Source organism: Medicago sativa, chromosome 6, assembly GCF_051527215.1.
Source record: "Medicago sativa cultivar Bolivia chromosome 6, Bolivia_mono, whole genome shotgun sequence".
NCBI lineage: Eukaryota > Viridiplantae > Streptophyta > Magnoliopsida > Fabales > Fabaceae > Medicago > Medicago sativa.
Genome location: NC_140754.1, coordinates 35,396,026 through 35,413,572, shown reverse-complemented (window position 1 = coordinate 35,413,572; position 17,547 = coordinate 35,396,026). Strand labels below are relative to the sequence as shown.

At 35.9% G+C, this 17,547-nt stretch overlaps 1 protein-coding gene across 1 annotated transcript; it reads left to right on the top strand.

Moving 5' to 3' along the window:
* The first annotated feature begins 3,773 nt into the window (after positions 1-3,773).
* Positions 3,774-5,996, top strand: LOC146914787 (heat stress transcription factor A-5-like). Its single transcript, XM_085716183.1, has 2 exons — positions 3,774-4,037; positions 5,053-5,996. The coding sequence occupies exons 1-2, from the start codon at positions 3,795-3,797 to the stop codon at positions 5,707-5,709; spliced, it is 900 nt and encodes a 299-aa protein (XP_085572309.1). The 5' UTR covers positions 3,774-3,794; the 3' UTR covers positions 5,710-5,996.
* The last annotated feature ends 11,551 nt before the right edge of the window (positions 5,997-17,547 follow it).

The following is a 17,547-nucleotide window of genomic DNA, read 5'->3' as shown; positions in this document are numbered from 1 at the left end:
GGATTCAGCAGCAGGCTCCTCCTTCCTGTATTTATTGAGGCGGTTCGCGTACAGCTCCTCTTCATAAGCGATGTAGATTTTGGAGATCGCTAGGAACTCGTTGAAAGTCCTTGGGCGATCCAAGTGTACAGTCTTCTTGAAGTCGGTGTCCTCGCGCAGACCTTTGGTGATGAGGTACAGTTTCATTGTTTCATTGGCACCTCGTACCTGGACTGCTTCTTTGTTGAACCTCTCGATGTAGTCTCGGAGGGGTTCGCTCCTTCCTTGAACAATGGATTCAAGGGATGCGACCGTTTTTGGTTGCGTCTTTGAAGCTGTGAAGTGGGTTGTGAACTCGTTGTAGAGGTCGCTCCATGAGTCGATGGAGTTTCTCCTTAAGTTCTTGAACCAGGTGACCGCTCCTCGCCTCAGAGTAGTGACGAAGAGCATACATTTGACGGCGCCTCGCACCGACCTGTAAGTGAGAACTGCCTCGATGTTCTTGATGTGCTCGTCGGGATTAGTCGTCCCATCGTACGAGTCCATTTGCGAAGGTTTCTCCAGTCCGCGAGGGATAGGAGCTTCTCGGATGCGTCGTATGAATGGACCATAAGAGTTACAGTCGTAACGAGCATCGCGAGTGTCCTCGGACCCAGAGGGAGACCAAGAGCGTCCGTTTCGTCTAGGCGGGGATCTTCTTGGAGGAGATCGCCTTGGAGGAGATCGTCTTGGTGACCTCCTTGTTGACCTCTTGGTGTAGCTCAGAGATATGATGTTTACGGAACGCCGAGGGGATCTAGAACGGGGCCTGTGAGGGCTCGTTCCCCTTCTGCTACGTGTTGGGGAAGGAGTTCGCCTGGTTGAGACAACGATACATGCTTATTCTAGATCCACCAAGCGTCGGTTCTGTTCCTCGATTAACGGCATCTGCCGTTGAACCGTGCGGATCAGGTTACCGACGAGGACACTGGTTGGTGTGGCATCCTCGGGTGTCTCCGTAGGTCGTGGGGGACCTTGTAAAGGCCTTTGTTGGAGAGGAACAATGTGAGTTGGTTCCTCCCTGTTCGTTTCCACAGGTGAAGGCGTAGATGTATGCCATCCTGTTGGAGGACGTGCACCTCACTTCGAAACTGGGAATGAGCACTGTTGGTAGTCAAGGTAGTTTTTTTTTGGAAAGCTTTGGTTTTTAGGAGTATAAAAATGGGGGAGCTTATATATTTCCCACAGACGGCGCCACTGATCGTACCTTATCAGAAGGTGGCTACCGGTGCTTTGAATGCGGTGGTTGCTACGATGGTAGAATGTGTTGGAAAGCTTCTTGGAAAGCTTCTTGGAGCGGAAAGATTCATAGAGTGAGGGTTTTAGAGGAAGAAAGAGTTCTTCCTTGGGGACTGCATTGAGTCCCCTATTTATAGAGGTGGAGGGCTGCAGAGCCGTTGTGGTGGCACACCTGGCCCTGGCGGTTACGAATTCGTGGGAAGTTTAACCGCCAGGGAGTTTATTGCGGGAACGTGCAGAATGTACAAAGAGACGTTGAAGTTCTTTTGAACCGGTCTCGTTTGCTTTGTGCACCCCCCTCGCGGGGAGGAGGTATGTTGCGAGCAATGTTGCCAAACGTGGACTTTGGGCTTTGGAAGATATTGGGCCTAAGTAAATGGGCCAAAGATCTTTTGGGTCAGTCCAGAACACTACCTGACCAAAAAAAATGCATATTAATAGTAATATGACAAAATTAAAGTGAGTGAAATACACATGTCTTCACATCTTTGGTGGATATCTGATGCCATTCACACATAAACTATTTTCCATAAAAAAAAAATTTACATATATGCAAAGTATGAAAATCAAACTCTCTTCCAAATTTGCTAGATCTATTTTTTTTAAGGAAAATTCACTATATCTATCTATATTATCCATTTACAATGTACAAATTTATTGATTTGGTTGCTCCTTTAGATATCAATGACAATGACAATTTTTATAACATGTCAATTATTAAACCAAATAACATGGCATACCAAATAAAAGACGTAATAAAGATGTAATAAAGTAGTTTTGACATTTAAGGATGAGTTCAGGTATGAATTCAGAGTAAGTATATATATCCTCGTTACTCGTTCCATACTCGTCAAATTTGGGGTGGGTTTATTGCCATGCCTACTGTGTCATATATGTCTTTAATTTTGTATAATAATTTTTGGGTTATTTTTGTTTTGGTCCTATATATACACTAATTTTCCATTTTAGTCTCCAAAATTTTTTTGTTAGACTTTTAGTCCCTCAAATGTTTTCCACCACCACTTTTGGTCCATACTTTTTAGTCAACTCATGTCTAATTCTTCATATTTTTTAATGAAATTTTCCAGAAATATGTAGAATATTATGATAATATCTCCCAAAAAATGGAATTTTTTTTAACAAAACATGAATTAAATATGAATATTTTATGTTTTTGGTGCTTAAAATTTCATATTTAATTCATGTTTTGTTAAAAAAAATCCATTTTTTCAGAGAGATTTCCATAATATTCTACCCATCTATAAAAAATACATTATAAAATATGAAGGTTACACATGAATGACTAAAAAGTAGGGACCAAAAGTGGTGATGATAATTTCTTGAGGAATTAAAAGTCTAACAAAAATTTAGAGAGACTAAAATGATAAGTTGATATATTTATAAGGACCAAAAACATATTTATCCCATATTTTTTACAAAAATAAAAAGTTATTTTAAACATTCACCGGTACAAAATTGAACAGCGCAAAATCACATTTAACTTGTTAATTATCATTGTCTCCTGCAAAAAATTTATAGTTTGACCTAAAAATTTAAAATATACTTTATTAATATTAATAATTAATAAATATTAATATCACATGTACATTTTATATAGTCATAATTATTTTCAACGTCCTTTTCAAAAACAAAAAAAAGTATTTTCTAAGTCATTTAAAATGATATATTATTTTTTTTAAAGAAGGATATAAATGATAGATTGTGATTGGTTAAATAGTTTCTTACAGTCAATGTATGTCAAAGTTGTTGATAAGAATTTAACTCACCTACATCTGTAGTGCAAGAACATTTGTTTGCAACAAAACAAAACGATATTCATTCATTCGTATTGATAGAGTATATTATTAAACATCACTGAAAAACATAAATGATGAATTTACGAACAAACTCACAAGATCGAAGTTAATAGGATAAAACATTAAAATACCTACAAATAATAATATGATAAAATTAAAGGGATCAGAATACACATGTCTCAGAGTCTTTTGTGGAAGTCAAGTGCCAAACTCACATAACTAACATAAACTATTTTCTTCCTTCGAAAAAAAAAAAAAACATAAACTATTTTCTCTAAAAAAAAAAAAAATATATTTACAGTTACGTATATACAAAGTATGAGAATTAAACTCATTTCCAAATTTACTATATCTATCCATATTATCCATTTACAATGTACACATTTAATATTGAATATTTTTTTTTTTTGACAAGAATAAAAAATCATTTTAAACATTCACAAATACAGAAGTAAACTCTGCAAAATGACATCAAACTTTCTGGTTATCATGGTTACATTCACAAATTTATACTAATAATTAAGAATTTAAAATTTATTTTACTAATATCATCATTAATACTAATTAATACTAACAATTAATAAATAATAAAATAATCCTGAGTTATTTATTTTTGTCTGGCAGATGTATATATATGCTAATAGCAAACACCAACAAAGACCAGCATAAGCAAGAAGAAAGACCTTCAAGTCAAAGCATCTCTCTCTTAATTGTTACAAAATGAATTCTGCACCACAATTATCATCAGCCACTGCTGCCAACGGAAGCAGAGAAGGTATGGCACCGTTTCTTCAGAAGACGTATGACATGGTAGATGATCCCACCACAGATGAGATCGTTTCTTGGAGCTCTGATAACAAAAGCTTCATCGTTTGGAACCCTCCTGAATTCTCTCGCGTTCTTCTCCCAGCCTATTTCAAACACAGCAATTTCTCCAGCTTCATCCGTCAGCTCAATACCTATGTAAGTCAATTCACGCTATAAGCTTCTTTTGATTATTTCATTGTCACTTTGTATGATAAATTAGTTATTGTCTTTCACTGTGTTTTTGCTTGATTGTTTGTTGTATTTGTATGATTTGGTTTCATTGTGTCTTCATCGAATTTCAATTAGTGGATACTGATTATTATGATGATCATGATCATTAAGAGATTGATGAAAAAAATGATTAGCAAGATAAGAATTAGGTACAACTTTAGATTTGGATTATTTCATTGAGTTTAGTTGGAGATACAAAATGTTGAGACATGAGAATGTTGAAAGATGGATGAGATATTATAGTCTTGTATGGCACTTTTATTCTATGAAACATAAAACATAGACACCAGACACGACACAAACAACGAAACGCAAACAACGACAATGACATAATTCAGTATAATCATATGTGTCGGTGTTAGACACCGACGCCAGGACACACCTAATCTGAGGAGTGTCCTTGCTTCGTAGGTCTTAATTTTCGGTGTGGGTGTGTGAATTGGTGGGTGATTTAGGACTCTAAATGCACTCAAGAAAAACGATCAAAAAAATTTCTGCAGCATCTGGATCTTGGTAATGATGGTACATCGAATTATGAATAAAACCATCAATTTAGTCTCTGAATATCACACTATTTCCGGTTTAGTTCCTGAACTATATAAATATGATAAGTAGTTCCTGATTTTTATTGTTTAATCCTGCTTCTCTTCTGCATCGTAGACATCTCAAGCATCTAGGTTTTCATTTATTGAACTTGTTGAAATTGATATCTAAGTCTTAGATAGGGTTGAAAAATAGAAATCATGCACTTATGGCAATGATTAAAAACTAAGCCCCACCGCCAGATTTGCTTCCTGAAGTTTTTGTTTAATAAAGAATATTCTTGTAGAGATTTAATGGTAAATCGTTCAAAATAGGTCTTATGGATGTAATGATAAATAATTGTCTAAGAATGTATGTTTTAATTTGTTACGGTTTGTTTACGTGTGCTTTTTATCAGGGATTTCGAAAATCAGATCCTGATCGTTGGGAGTTTGCCAATGAAAAATTTATAAAAGATCAAAAACATCTTCTGACGGATATACACCGCAAGAAACCTATCCACAGTCATAGTCATCCTCCGGGTTCTACTGTAGATCCAGAAAGGGCAGCATTGGAGAAAGAAATAGAGAAGCTGTCTCGCAAGAAAAATGCCCTTCAATCCAAACTCCTAAGCTATAATTATCTTGAGACAGAAAAGCTTCAGCTGGAAGATTTTCAGCGGCGATTGGAAGGCATGGAGAAGAGACAGACAAATTTGCAGAACTTCTTTGAGAAGGCTCTTCAGGATTCTTTCATTGTTGAACTTCTTTCCCGCAAAATCGAATCCATGGATTTGGAAACTTATAATAAGAATAGGCGATTGTCTCAGGTTGATCACATGCAGCCTGTTGCCGAAGGTAGCTTGGTTGACCTTCCTAGCAATTTCTCTCAGAATCTTTCTGAAGGAAAACTGACAGGAATACAGACAAGAACTGACCCCGTTGATCCAAAGGAGGCTTCAGGTAACGTCCAAGTCGAAGCAGCTGCTCGGCAAGGAGTGAATGATGTGTTTTGGGAACAATTCCTTACCGAAAGTCCATGCTGTTCAGACAATGAAGAGGAAATGTTCAACTAAAATATGTTTGACTTTTTAGACTGAAACATGCATTGCGAATTAGCTGTCTGGTAGTGTTGTAGACGTTTAAGCTTTTAATGGTTTTCACCGGTATTAAGACTTAAAAGTGACTATGCAGTTTTGAATATATACTCCTATATATTCAAGTTTTGAATGGTTTTCATAGGTATTGTGAACTTCAAAAGTCTTCGACTATGCGGTTTTTATTTCATGTTTGCTCGGATAGCTATGCAGTTGTTGGCCGGTTGCTTTAGGTCTAAACAAATTTGATTTTGATGTTTTAGTTATGTTTGTTTGAAAGCTTCTTTCAAAAGTACTCCCTCCGTCCCTTAATGTAACCACCCATTTGATTTTATTTTTGTCCCTAAATGTAACCCCCTTTTCAAATTACTAGATGCATTTATTACTTTTTTCCTAAACATACCCCTAATTAATACTACTAATTTGTCTTGAAATATGAATAGTCAAATTTAATACACATACAAACAAAGGACAATTTGGTAATATTAATACACAAAACAGACACATTAATTACACTGACAACTTTTCTTAAGAAATGTGAAAAATGCAAAGGGGGGTTACATTAAGGGACGGAGGGAGTATTTTTTGTTAAACACTGAATTTTATGCTGGAAATTTGTAAATTAAATAACAATTTTGATTAGCTTTTGAAAAACAAATTTAATACAAAAGAGAGAGAGAACTTTTTTGATATTTAGAGTTTTTTTTAACTTGAATGCTTTTTAAACAATAGTTTTTTTTTAAGAAAGAAAAAAATGATTTTATAAGCTTAAGAATCAAGCTTATAAAACATCATGGACATCAAACTCACAAATTTAGCAACAATACACACAATCCTTTACTACTTCTATAAATTTATTTCTTAAAATTTCTAATACCATTTCCCAATTGCCAAACCTTATCACCTATGAAGCACGGACACTCCTCGGATTAGGCGTGTCCTAGAGTCGGACACGTGTGCGACACCGACACGACACCGACTCTTGTAATTACACTGAATTATGTGATGTTTCCGGTGTCAATGTCTGTATCCGTGCTTCTTAGCTTATCACTAATACACTGTATCCATCTTAGGACTTTGCCTGCTGCCACACTCTTGAATCTATAATCAAGCGTCAGCCCCATTGTTATGCACCACCATCAGTATTCACTTTGACATGAATTCTTTTCTCTACAAAATCACTTTAGCATGCCAAACCATGACTACCCACAATCATTTTTTTTTCTAGATAAATACTTGTCAAACCTCCTCCTTCGTAAGTTCTTAAAAAATTTGACTTAAAATATGCCGAGACTTCACTTCAAAAAACATCACCTTGATGAAAGGGGCCCAAAATTAGATCCTAAATGAGATCTATTTGTAGAATAAATTCAAATATGCAGTAGAACCCAAAGAAAATATATTCAAAATTATCAAGCAACAAAAATTTGAAATTTTGAAGCGGTGGAGAGCTAAAAACAGAAACACTAAAATCTTACCCAATGCATTGCTCCGTTTTCTTTTCCAAGTCTACAAATAACAACAGAAAAAACAAACCACAGATCAAATAAAGTGAATCTACATAGAGAAAACTGTAAGAAAAATTAGTCATGAGAATTATGTCCAAATAATAATCAACATAGAAATAAAAGCATCAATTAAGATTTTAACAAGAATAAAGGAGAGAGATAAAGTGAACTTATCGATCTTCAAAATTGCGGTAATTTAAAGTCGGCAAAATCGAAGTAAACAAACACGAAACCATGAAAGGTGATAACCTGCAAAACAGTAAAACATTACATAAACCCGAGGCGTGATAAAATCACTGTCCTTAAAGAATTATCCGCCTCATAAGCGCATATCCTTATAGGATACAACAGATTCCTCACATGACTATCATTTAGTTGTACCATTATATCATTATTTTCCAACTTCCAAAATGGCAATACCAATGGAAGAACAAAAATCCAGAGTGCTTCAAGTCCCATTCGGTGAAAACGAGTAGTGCAAGCAACACTCTCTTTTGATCACTCTCTTATTGGTTTAAATCATCGTGGATCTATACTTTGAAAATTGAACCCACACCAAGTCGTTAGATATACGTTGATTCCATCTAATAAAAAAATGAGTGTTAAAGATAGTGTTCAAAAGTGAGTGTTACTCTACTAAACCTAGCTAGTTGAAACAAAAATCATACCATTAGTAAAAAAATAAGAACATACACGTGTCCTAATATATACACCTTACGGCTATAATACACACTCTAAACCCCTCTTTGTTTCTTTGTTGTTGAATAAGTCAGATCTCAAATTCAAACTCCCTATGCAAAAAAGAATGCATGAAAATATACGTTGACTCAAAAGCTAATGAAACTTGATTTTCCATAATCATCTACAGTTTAAAAGGATTCTTCCTCTCTTCCTCTCGTCCACTTTTTCCCCACAATCAACTTTCTTCCTTTTTCAATATGGTATCTTCATCAATCCTCTTCCTCGCTGTGTTTTTCTCTGTTCAACTTACCTCCTGCTGTTCATGTTCCGATAACACTGTGAAGACCAGCGCAGCGTCAACTCAAAAATCTAGGCTAAAATATGGTTTTAGTCCCTGCAAATATGCCTCGTTTTGGTTTTAGTCCCTGCAAAATATCTTGTTTTTGCAAATAGTAGGGACTATTTTCAAAAACAAAATATTTTGGAGGGACTATTTTCAAAAACAAAATATTTTGCAGGGATTTTTTTAAAAATCAAAGTATTTTGCCGGGGCTATTTTTCTACAAAATGGGTTCAGTCATCATGTACCACATGTGCAAATCATCACAAAAGTGGGGCTAGAGAGCAAAACCAAAACGAAGCATATTTGCAGAGACCAAAAGCTACAAAAAACAATTTACAGGGACTAAAACAAAAACGAGGCATATTTGCGGGGACCAAAACCATATTTTAGCCAAAAATTTATTATTCATACAACTCTATAAACTCCAGTTTGCTTGTGCAATTTATTGCGGCCACGCCATCCCTAGAACTGTCGATGTTGAAGTGATCGTTGCCAATAAACACAAAACAACCATGGCAATCAAAACTATCTACTTGAATTCATACAAGGATATTATTTATTAGAAATTGTATTTTGAAGTTTGGGGGTTGAAAGCAGAACAATAGGGTTGGAGAGTTATAAGATTGTATGCCAGTGTGAAAGTTCCACGTGAATAAGTATGATTCTCAGTTTACAGACACAATCAAAATGAAGTTATACATTCAAACAAGCTACCTAACACTATGCTTCAGAGCTTTGGTGTAGTACACAAACTACCTACCTCTTTGCTTAAAAGCTTCAGAGTAGTGAACAAAATACAACTCAAAACACAGTCATAAACATGCATCAAGGTGATACAAGAAAGGATCACAAAACAACAGACTCAAAAGCCTAAAATGATCTAATCTTGCAATGACAGCTTCGATGCTCAATTAGGTCTTGTAGTCTTATATATATACTGAAGCAATACGGGTCAGATCAACTTGTTGGGCTTCAGAACAAACGGTGATCCGTTTCACATCAATCAGAACAAAATAAGGAAAGTTCTAATATGTAGGCACATCATTAGGAACATCTTCGTACACATCCATACTTTCCTAAGTAGATAGCACTCCTTCAAGATATAATAAAAGTTCTGATTTTGTATATAAAAACACGCGGCTTGACCAACAAGAAATAAGGCGTGGATTCCTTAAACATAAAACGCGTGCGCAAATAAAGGCACATGAACAGGTCACACTGAACCTTGCCATGATGTTGGAACATCGTATCCAACATCACACTTGAATATTTGATTTAGGCAAAAGTAAAGCCAACATACAAATATCCAACATGTTTTGTTAATAAAATTCATTTTTTCGGAGAGATAATATTATACCCATCTATAAAAAATTTCATTAAAAAATATGAAGGTTAGACATGATGAATGACTAAAAAGTAGGGATCATAAGTGGTGATGAAAATTTCTTGATGAATTAAAAGTTTAACAAAAAATTTAGAGAGACTAAAATGAGAAGTTGATATATTTATAGGGACCAAAAACATATTTAACCCATATTTTTTACAAGAATAAATAGTTATTTTATACATTCACCGATTCAAAATTGAAATGTGCTGAATCACATGTAACTTGTTAATTATCATTGTGTCCTGCAAAAAATTTATAGTTTGTCTTAAAAATTTAAAATATACTTTATCAATAAGAATAATCAATAAATATTAATATCACATGTATATTTTATATAGTCATAAGTATTTTCAAAGTCCTTTGAAAAAAAGTAAGGACAATGCATAATATATGCAAGGTCTGGGGTTCGAACCTCGACTACCACAAAAAAAAAATCCTTTAAAAAAAAGTATTTTCCAAGTCTTTAAAATGATATAATTTTTTTTTGAAAGATGTTCTATACATTTTTTTCTTAAGTTTTCCAAGTCTTTAAAATGATAGTCTTTAGGCGATATTACACTGTTCACATAGTAGCTTACCTTCTTCTTAAGTTTTCTCTAAACCGCCGTCAACCACCAACAATGCAACCATGACCACCAAACCACCACCACCCAAACCCATCATCGTCAACTGGCCTTGCCTTCAATCACCTCCGATTTCCCCACCTACATCTCCATCTCACCTAGAAAACACCCAAACCAAACAACAAAAGACTTTTGCCTAAGCCGTCAGCAATATTTGCGTGTTTCCTTCAAGCCAACTGCCAAAACCCTGTCGTAAAAGCAATGATAGAGCAATACAAATTCAGGATGATGAGTATGAAGCTGGATTGGAAGCATGCAAGCATAACTTGCAAGGACAAATAATCTGGCCAAAAGGTTCAAACCTTATTTCTATTTGTTATGCCATAATTTTGGACCTAAAAATACTTGCTCAAAATATTTTTCCATCTCTGATATGTGTCTATTACTCTTGAGAGATTGCCAATTTGATATTGTTTACCCTGATATTTTACTATGTTTTAGCTGCAAGTTTTATTATCTTTGTTTTGAAAAATTTCAATTATAACTTTGTCTATGTTTTCTTGCATTTTAAACCATCCAAAGGGTCTTTCTTGCATTTCAAGTCATTTGAAGTTGTCTCTGATCAATTGCATATTTCTCTGCATCTTATTTCAATGTTATTTGCAAAATTCATAAAGTCATTTCCTGCATTCAAACTCATTCTAGTCCTTGAAAATTGTCTCTGAGTTTTTCAATTTGTTTGTATAAACCCTTGTTTCAATTCCATGTTAAAATCCATTTCAAAGATTGCATCTGAGTCATTTTGGGCCAATTTAGTCCCTGAGGGCATTTTGGTCATTTCCTGTGTTAAAACTCTTTTTTTAATCCCTAAAAAACATCTCTGAGTCTTTTCAATTTGCTTGTATAAACTCTTGCTTTAATTCCCTGTTAAAAAACCTTTTTAAAATTGCATTTGAGTCATTTTGAGTCATTTTAGTCCCTAGGGGCATTTTGGTCATTTCACACAAATTTTTGACAGAGAGAGGTTACTTTGAAGTACCTCATTTATGTAGTTGGTTCATTTTAGTCCTTTTGTTGATTTTATTTTTGGTTTCACTTACGTTATTTTCAAAATTACATTTTTTAACCAATTTTATTAATTTTTCATTTTTAGTCCTTTTTGGTTAATTGCAGTTGGGTTAAATATGTTTTTGGTCCCTATAAAATTGCGACCTTCTAAGTTTAGTCCTTACTTAATTTTAATAGCTTTTTTAATCCCTACAAAAAAAAAATTTACTTATAATTTTAGTCCCTGCTAAAATAAATTTTGTTTAATTATCCTTAAACTCTTAAATTTTTTAACGATTCTTTTTATACAAGTTTAGAACACTATGAAAGGTTCATTTACTAAAATCTATAATTTTTTAACATGAAATAAATTAAAAATGAATTTTTTAAAATGACAAAAGTTTAAGATATAAGTAACAAAAATATGGACGTAAAAATCAAATTTTTGCGATATTTTTTTCGGACGACGTTTTAATAACGATCTTAACACGCCTGTAAAAAATTGTTGAAAAACTTAAGAGTTTAAGCATAAATTAAACAAATTTGGATTGAGTAAAGACTAATATTGAGTGCAGAAATTTTTTGTAGGGACTAAAAATGCTATTAAAATTAAGTAAGGACTAAATTTACAAGGTTGCAATTTTGTAGGGACCAAAAACATAATTAACCCATTGCAGTTTAGTCCTTGTTTTTTTGTTAATTGCAAATATGTCCAGAAGTTAGTTACAGATCCAGATTTACATGGCGCAAGCTCATTGGTCCAGAGGGCACACTTGACACCTATAAAACAGTGCCAACTCAAGTCAAAGTCAGGGATCACCATCCATTCATCGCCACATCACACAAACACATTTGCCCGTCTCTCTCCAGAATCAAAGGAATCAAATCAGGAAATTCACAAGAACACGATGAAGGTTTGAAGAAATCTTCATACCCTAACCGTTGTTCCAGAACCATAATTCATCCAAAACCTCTCGGATCCGTACCAATTCTCATCAATTCCATCACAAACGAACTCGATTCAGCAATTATTCCATCGAATCGGTTTCGAATTCATCATTTTCTAAAAAAAAATCAAAATCACAGATCTCGACTCGAGTTCGTTACTGTCCGTAACAAACTCAAATCAAATCGAAAGTTCACAGAAGCAAGAGAAGGAAGAGAAGAGGTTCAAGAACCGATTTATTTTCGGTTTTCGAAGCTTACCAGAAGAGGAACAACCGAAAAGTTTTCTTCTTCTTTCGTTCGTCTCATCTCCGATCTAAACACAGGTATCAAACTTTTCTGCCTTTCCTTTCACTGTTCCCTCACAAATCCAAGTTTCTGGCTTCATATATGTGTTTGTTGTTACGGATCGACGTAGATCGGAGTTTTTGGAATCATTTCTTTTCAAAAATTTGTTAAAAAAAAACTTAATTAAAAAAAATCATCAAAACTGTGAAGAACTTTCCCGATCTACACCGATTTACTCGTTTTCTTTGATTTCTGGGTTTACATTCGTGTTTAGGACGAAGAAAGGAGGTGTTTAGGATCTCCGGCGCGGCGGCGCCGCCCTGTTGGGCCGGCAGTCACCACGCTGGTGTTCTCAAGCTCGTCGGAGAAGACGAGGGTGTGTTGCAGACTCTCTCTCTCTTTTCACTTTAGAGAGAGAAACGATATAGGAAAATGAAGTTCTCTTCATGTGATGTGCTTTTATACTCCCTGTGATCCTCTATGTGCGCGTCCATGCTTCACGCCATGTTCCCTTGCCTTCTTGACCGTTTGAGATGCTATATGTTGATCTGTACGCTCATGATTTGATCTTGCCGTGTGCCTCATTGCCTTGTTATGTTCTGCATGATATGAGCCATTGGATCTAGGTTTGCAAGGATCCGGATCAATCCAACGCCTCTGAGGCACATGGATGATCCAGATCCATGTTAGCCTTGGGCTTGGGCCTAATTTTGCTGTTAAAACTCGTTTTACTCTATATTCTTGCTATTTTGACACTGCTTCTTGATATTTACACCACTGTTTACCAAAAACTTAGATGAAAAATTCCTAAAAAAATTTCCTAATGTTTTTCTTGACATTTTTGTTGATTCCTGGTGATTTTTACCTGTTAATATTGGCTAGAAAAATATAGGTGAAAATGTTGATTTCTTGAATAGTTTAGTACTTTTAACTTTGTTAAAATCTTATTAAAACTTCTAAAAAAAATTGTGAACTTCCTTGCAACTATTTTTGACACTTGGAACTTGTTTCTCATTATATTTTGGTATGTTGAAAATTGATAAAAATATATGTGGAGTGTTCTTGTGATTTTGTGTTTCTTTTTTTTTCTTTGTCAAATTTTGTGGAGCGTCTTGCATGTTTTGATTCCAATTCTTTTTCTCATAATAATTGTTGCATGTTGAGTAATTTTGAGGTTTTGTTTGTTGTTCAATTTGGAATATTTGGTGTTGTTTGTCATATATGATAATTGGTTTCTTATATGGCAAGTTACTTGAATTTTAATATGTGAATTAGTGCAAAATAGACTTAAGAATATACCATAACTCTTTGGCTTGTGATTTTCTTGTAACTCTCATATTAGGGCTGAACCTAAAACTCTTTGAAAAATGTCATAATGTTCGGGTTATGAGTCTTTTGTTTGCTTGGGATTTCGGTATTTTGTTAAGTGTATTTTGTCACTTTTTCTTGCCATTTTACCATGTTGTTATGCCTTTTTCCTTGCCTATTTTTCTATCATTCTATGCCTATTATTACTAACCACTTTATTCATTGTTTCATAAGCATCCCTCATCATCTTCATCTCACTTTCCATTTCTTTCCTATTGCACTTTATTTTTGGCTTTAGTTCATTTTATGTGAGATTAAATTCTCACAAGGGAAGTAGTTTGTATTTAGGCAAATAATGTAAAGGACAATGGACTCTAATGATGTACACCGACACAAGCACCGACACATGCACACACATCACATGGGTACTTTAGATGTATGTTTAGGGAATGTATGCTTTAGATGTATGCTTAGGGATCACGATACTTAGAAAATTTCCCTTTTCCAAAAACATGAACAACTTCACTCAAATAATTTTCCAAAGAAACCTTGGGATCAAAATCCCATTGAATTTTCCCTTTATTTTCTTAAACAAAAACCTTAATGAATTTTTTAATCATACTTGGACTTCATTTTGCAAAATAACTAATTCCACGTCACATTTTCCAAATCTTATGCCCTTGAGGCCTCTCTCTCTTATTCTTCAAAATTCCTTTTTTAAAATTAAAATCAACCGACAAAAACAAAAACATTTTTTGGAAGAGAACTACATGGAGTTTGATCCCTTGAAAGGGTATGTAGGCAAGAAGTCAAAAACTTCTCCAAGTCCAATAAAACAAAAATTCAAACATCTTCTTCTCCCTCCAATTCTTGACTTAGCAAACTCTTAGGTGTAAATATCATTTTTCAAATAGCATTTAAAAATAAAGTGCGCGCGTAGAAAATAAAGACGGTTCCTATAGGATACTATAGTCGTTATGGGTGCCTAACACCTTTCCGTAATGAAAACAACTCGCGGACCTCGATTCTCAAGGGTTTTTCTTATTTTTCCCTTCCCAAGAAAAAATCAGATATCAAAGGTTTAAAAGGTTCAAACTTAATCAATGTTTGACACCCGAAAAACCAAGATAAAACAGCTGGCGACTTCACTGGGGAGATTCGAGAGTTACGCCTAGTCTTTATTTCCACGCTTGCGCTTTTGTTTTTACTTGCTTCTTTTTGCTTTCATATGTGAATAAATGTTTAAATTCTTGCTAACGTGTGGGGGTGAGAATATCAAAAGTCCTACACCCGGGCTGAGTGAACTTAGGATTTAGGGGGGATATAATCGACAATTCATTCCGAGGGTTGCCTCGTGTATTGGATTATACGATCAATCCCACATAGCTGAGGCATTTTGGGAGTGATGTTGTCGGCGTGTGTTGTCGCGTTTAGGCACTTTGCTTCCAATTGTTCTATGACGCTATGAACCGTAGATAACCGAACCCATCCATGGCCATTTTCTAGGATGTAGTGCGGAGGCTAAACCGAGTGTTGTCTGGAGTTTTAGTCGTCACGCGATACTACACTCAAGTTAGACCTTCTTATGCATAATCATGGAGCGAGTGTTTGTCTCGTGGCACCGTGATATACGTCGGAGAGGTTGCGACTTGGGAACTTTTTTAGAACCCGGTTACTATTATCCAAAGCCCTAGATTCACCGGACAACATGTCCACCCATGACTCCTTGACTTTGAATTTCAACCCACCATGTTCTCTCCGTACTTGAATGTGATCATACACACATGCATACATGCATAAACCTTTTTCCATACATTTATCGAAGGGCTTAGACAAATTGAATTTGTAAACATTGTAGGAATGGGGAAGACTAAGTCCTACAAGTTCAAGGAAGTGGATTTGGCTAGTTTGAGAGATTTGGCACTCAAGATCAAGAATCGGACCGGTTTTCGACGTCGTTACGGAGACTTACTTACTCTTCTCCAGACTAATGTGGATGAGAAGCTTGTACACACTGTAGTGCAGTTTTATGATCGGGACTATCGGTGCTTCACTTTTCCCGACTTTCATTTAGTACCCACACTCGAGGCTTATTCTTGCTTAATGGATCTATCTATTGCTAAAGGGGTACCTTTCACGGGTCTTGAGCATCCCCCTACTCCTTTGGTTATTGCCCGTGATCTCTATCTCAAGACCTCCGATGTTTCCAAGAATCTTGTCACTAAGGCTCACATCCGGGGATTCACTTCGGAGTATCTGCTTGAGAAAGCCAATCTCAAAACCACTTGTCAGGACACTCTTGAGGCTATTCTTGCACTACTCATCTATGGGCTTATTCTCTTTCCAAATCTTGATGACTTTGTGGATATGAATGCCATTATGATCTTCCACTCCAAGAACCCGGTTCCTACTTTGCTAGCTGACACATACCATGCTATTCACGATCGATCTGGCAAGGGTCGTGGATACATTCTTTGTTGTGTACCTCTCCTCTATAGGTGGTTTATTTCGCACCTTCCGAAGTCTTTCCATGATAATCCAGAGAATTGGACTATTTCACAGAGGATCATGGCTCTCACCCCTAATGAAGTGATTTGGCTCACTCCCGCTGCTAGAGTCAAAGAAATCATCTTCGGTGGTGGAAAGTTTCTTAATGTACCTCTTCTTGGTACCCGGGGTGGAATCAACTATAACCCGGAGCTTGCCTTGCGACAATTTGGTTTCCCGATGAAAGAGAAGCCTATCTATCTTGCTACATCTCCTTACTTCTTCCATTACTCTAATGCTTCCACAGGATAAGAGAAGATTTCATAGAGGCTTGGTCCAAGCTTCGGAAGAAAGAGGTAAAGCATATGGGCGTGAGGTCCGGCATTGCTCATGAGGCCTATACTCAGTGGGTGATAAACCAGGCTGAGAAGATTGGCATGCCTTACCCCGCCATGAGATATGTGTCTGCATCTATTCCAACCATGCCTTTTCCTCTACTACCACCTACACAGGAGATGTATCAGGAGCGTCTAGCTATGGAGAGCCGAGAGAAACATCAGTGGAAGACTAGATACTATGAGGCTGAGAATTTGATCATGACTTTGGATGGAAAAGATGAGCAGAAGACTCATGAGGTTTTGACATTGAAGAAGGAGTTGGCTAAAGCTAGGAAAGAAATTGAAGAAAAGGATAAGTTGCTTATGAGAGATTCCAAGAGGGCTAGGGGTGCCCGTAACTTCTATGCCCGGTACTGCAGTTATGAGTCTGAGTCCGAGTCTGAGGATGACACTTCCACTTCCTATGCTTGAGGATTTCTGTTTCCTGTTGTTATTTCCAATTGTTATTGTTGTTTTACATTTCAAAGTCTATCCCTTGGCTTAGTATTTCAAAGGAAGTTATCTTGTAAGACCTTGTGATGTCTGAATGTTTCAGTTTGTTTAGTAATATTTACAAATTTCTAATTTGTCTAAAACCTTTCGATAACACAAAAAGAGTGTTTTTTGCATATGAATTTACACATCTCATGCATCATATGCATTCATTAGTCACAAAAGACTCCCCTCGTGCTCATTGCCTCCTGGTTTTTCCGACGTAGTCTGAAAAGTGGCTCGTGCACGCAAGATTCACCAACCAGATAGAGTTCATCAAACAAGATTATACAAGAGAAGAAACATGGCTAACTTTGAAGATGAGAATGCTCAGCTCCGTGCCGAATTGGCTGCTATGAAAGAAGACTTGGCTAAGGCTCATGACGCTATG

Coding starts and splice junctions, on each gene's coding strand:
- LOC146914787 (XM_085716183.1), top strand. CDS start 3,795: ATGAATTCTGCACCACAATTATCATCAGCCACTGCTGCCAACGGAAGC. Junction 4,038..5,052: donor TCCGTCAGCTCAATACCTAT/GTAAGTCAATTC, acceptor GCTTTTTATCAG/GGATTTCGAAAATCAGATCC.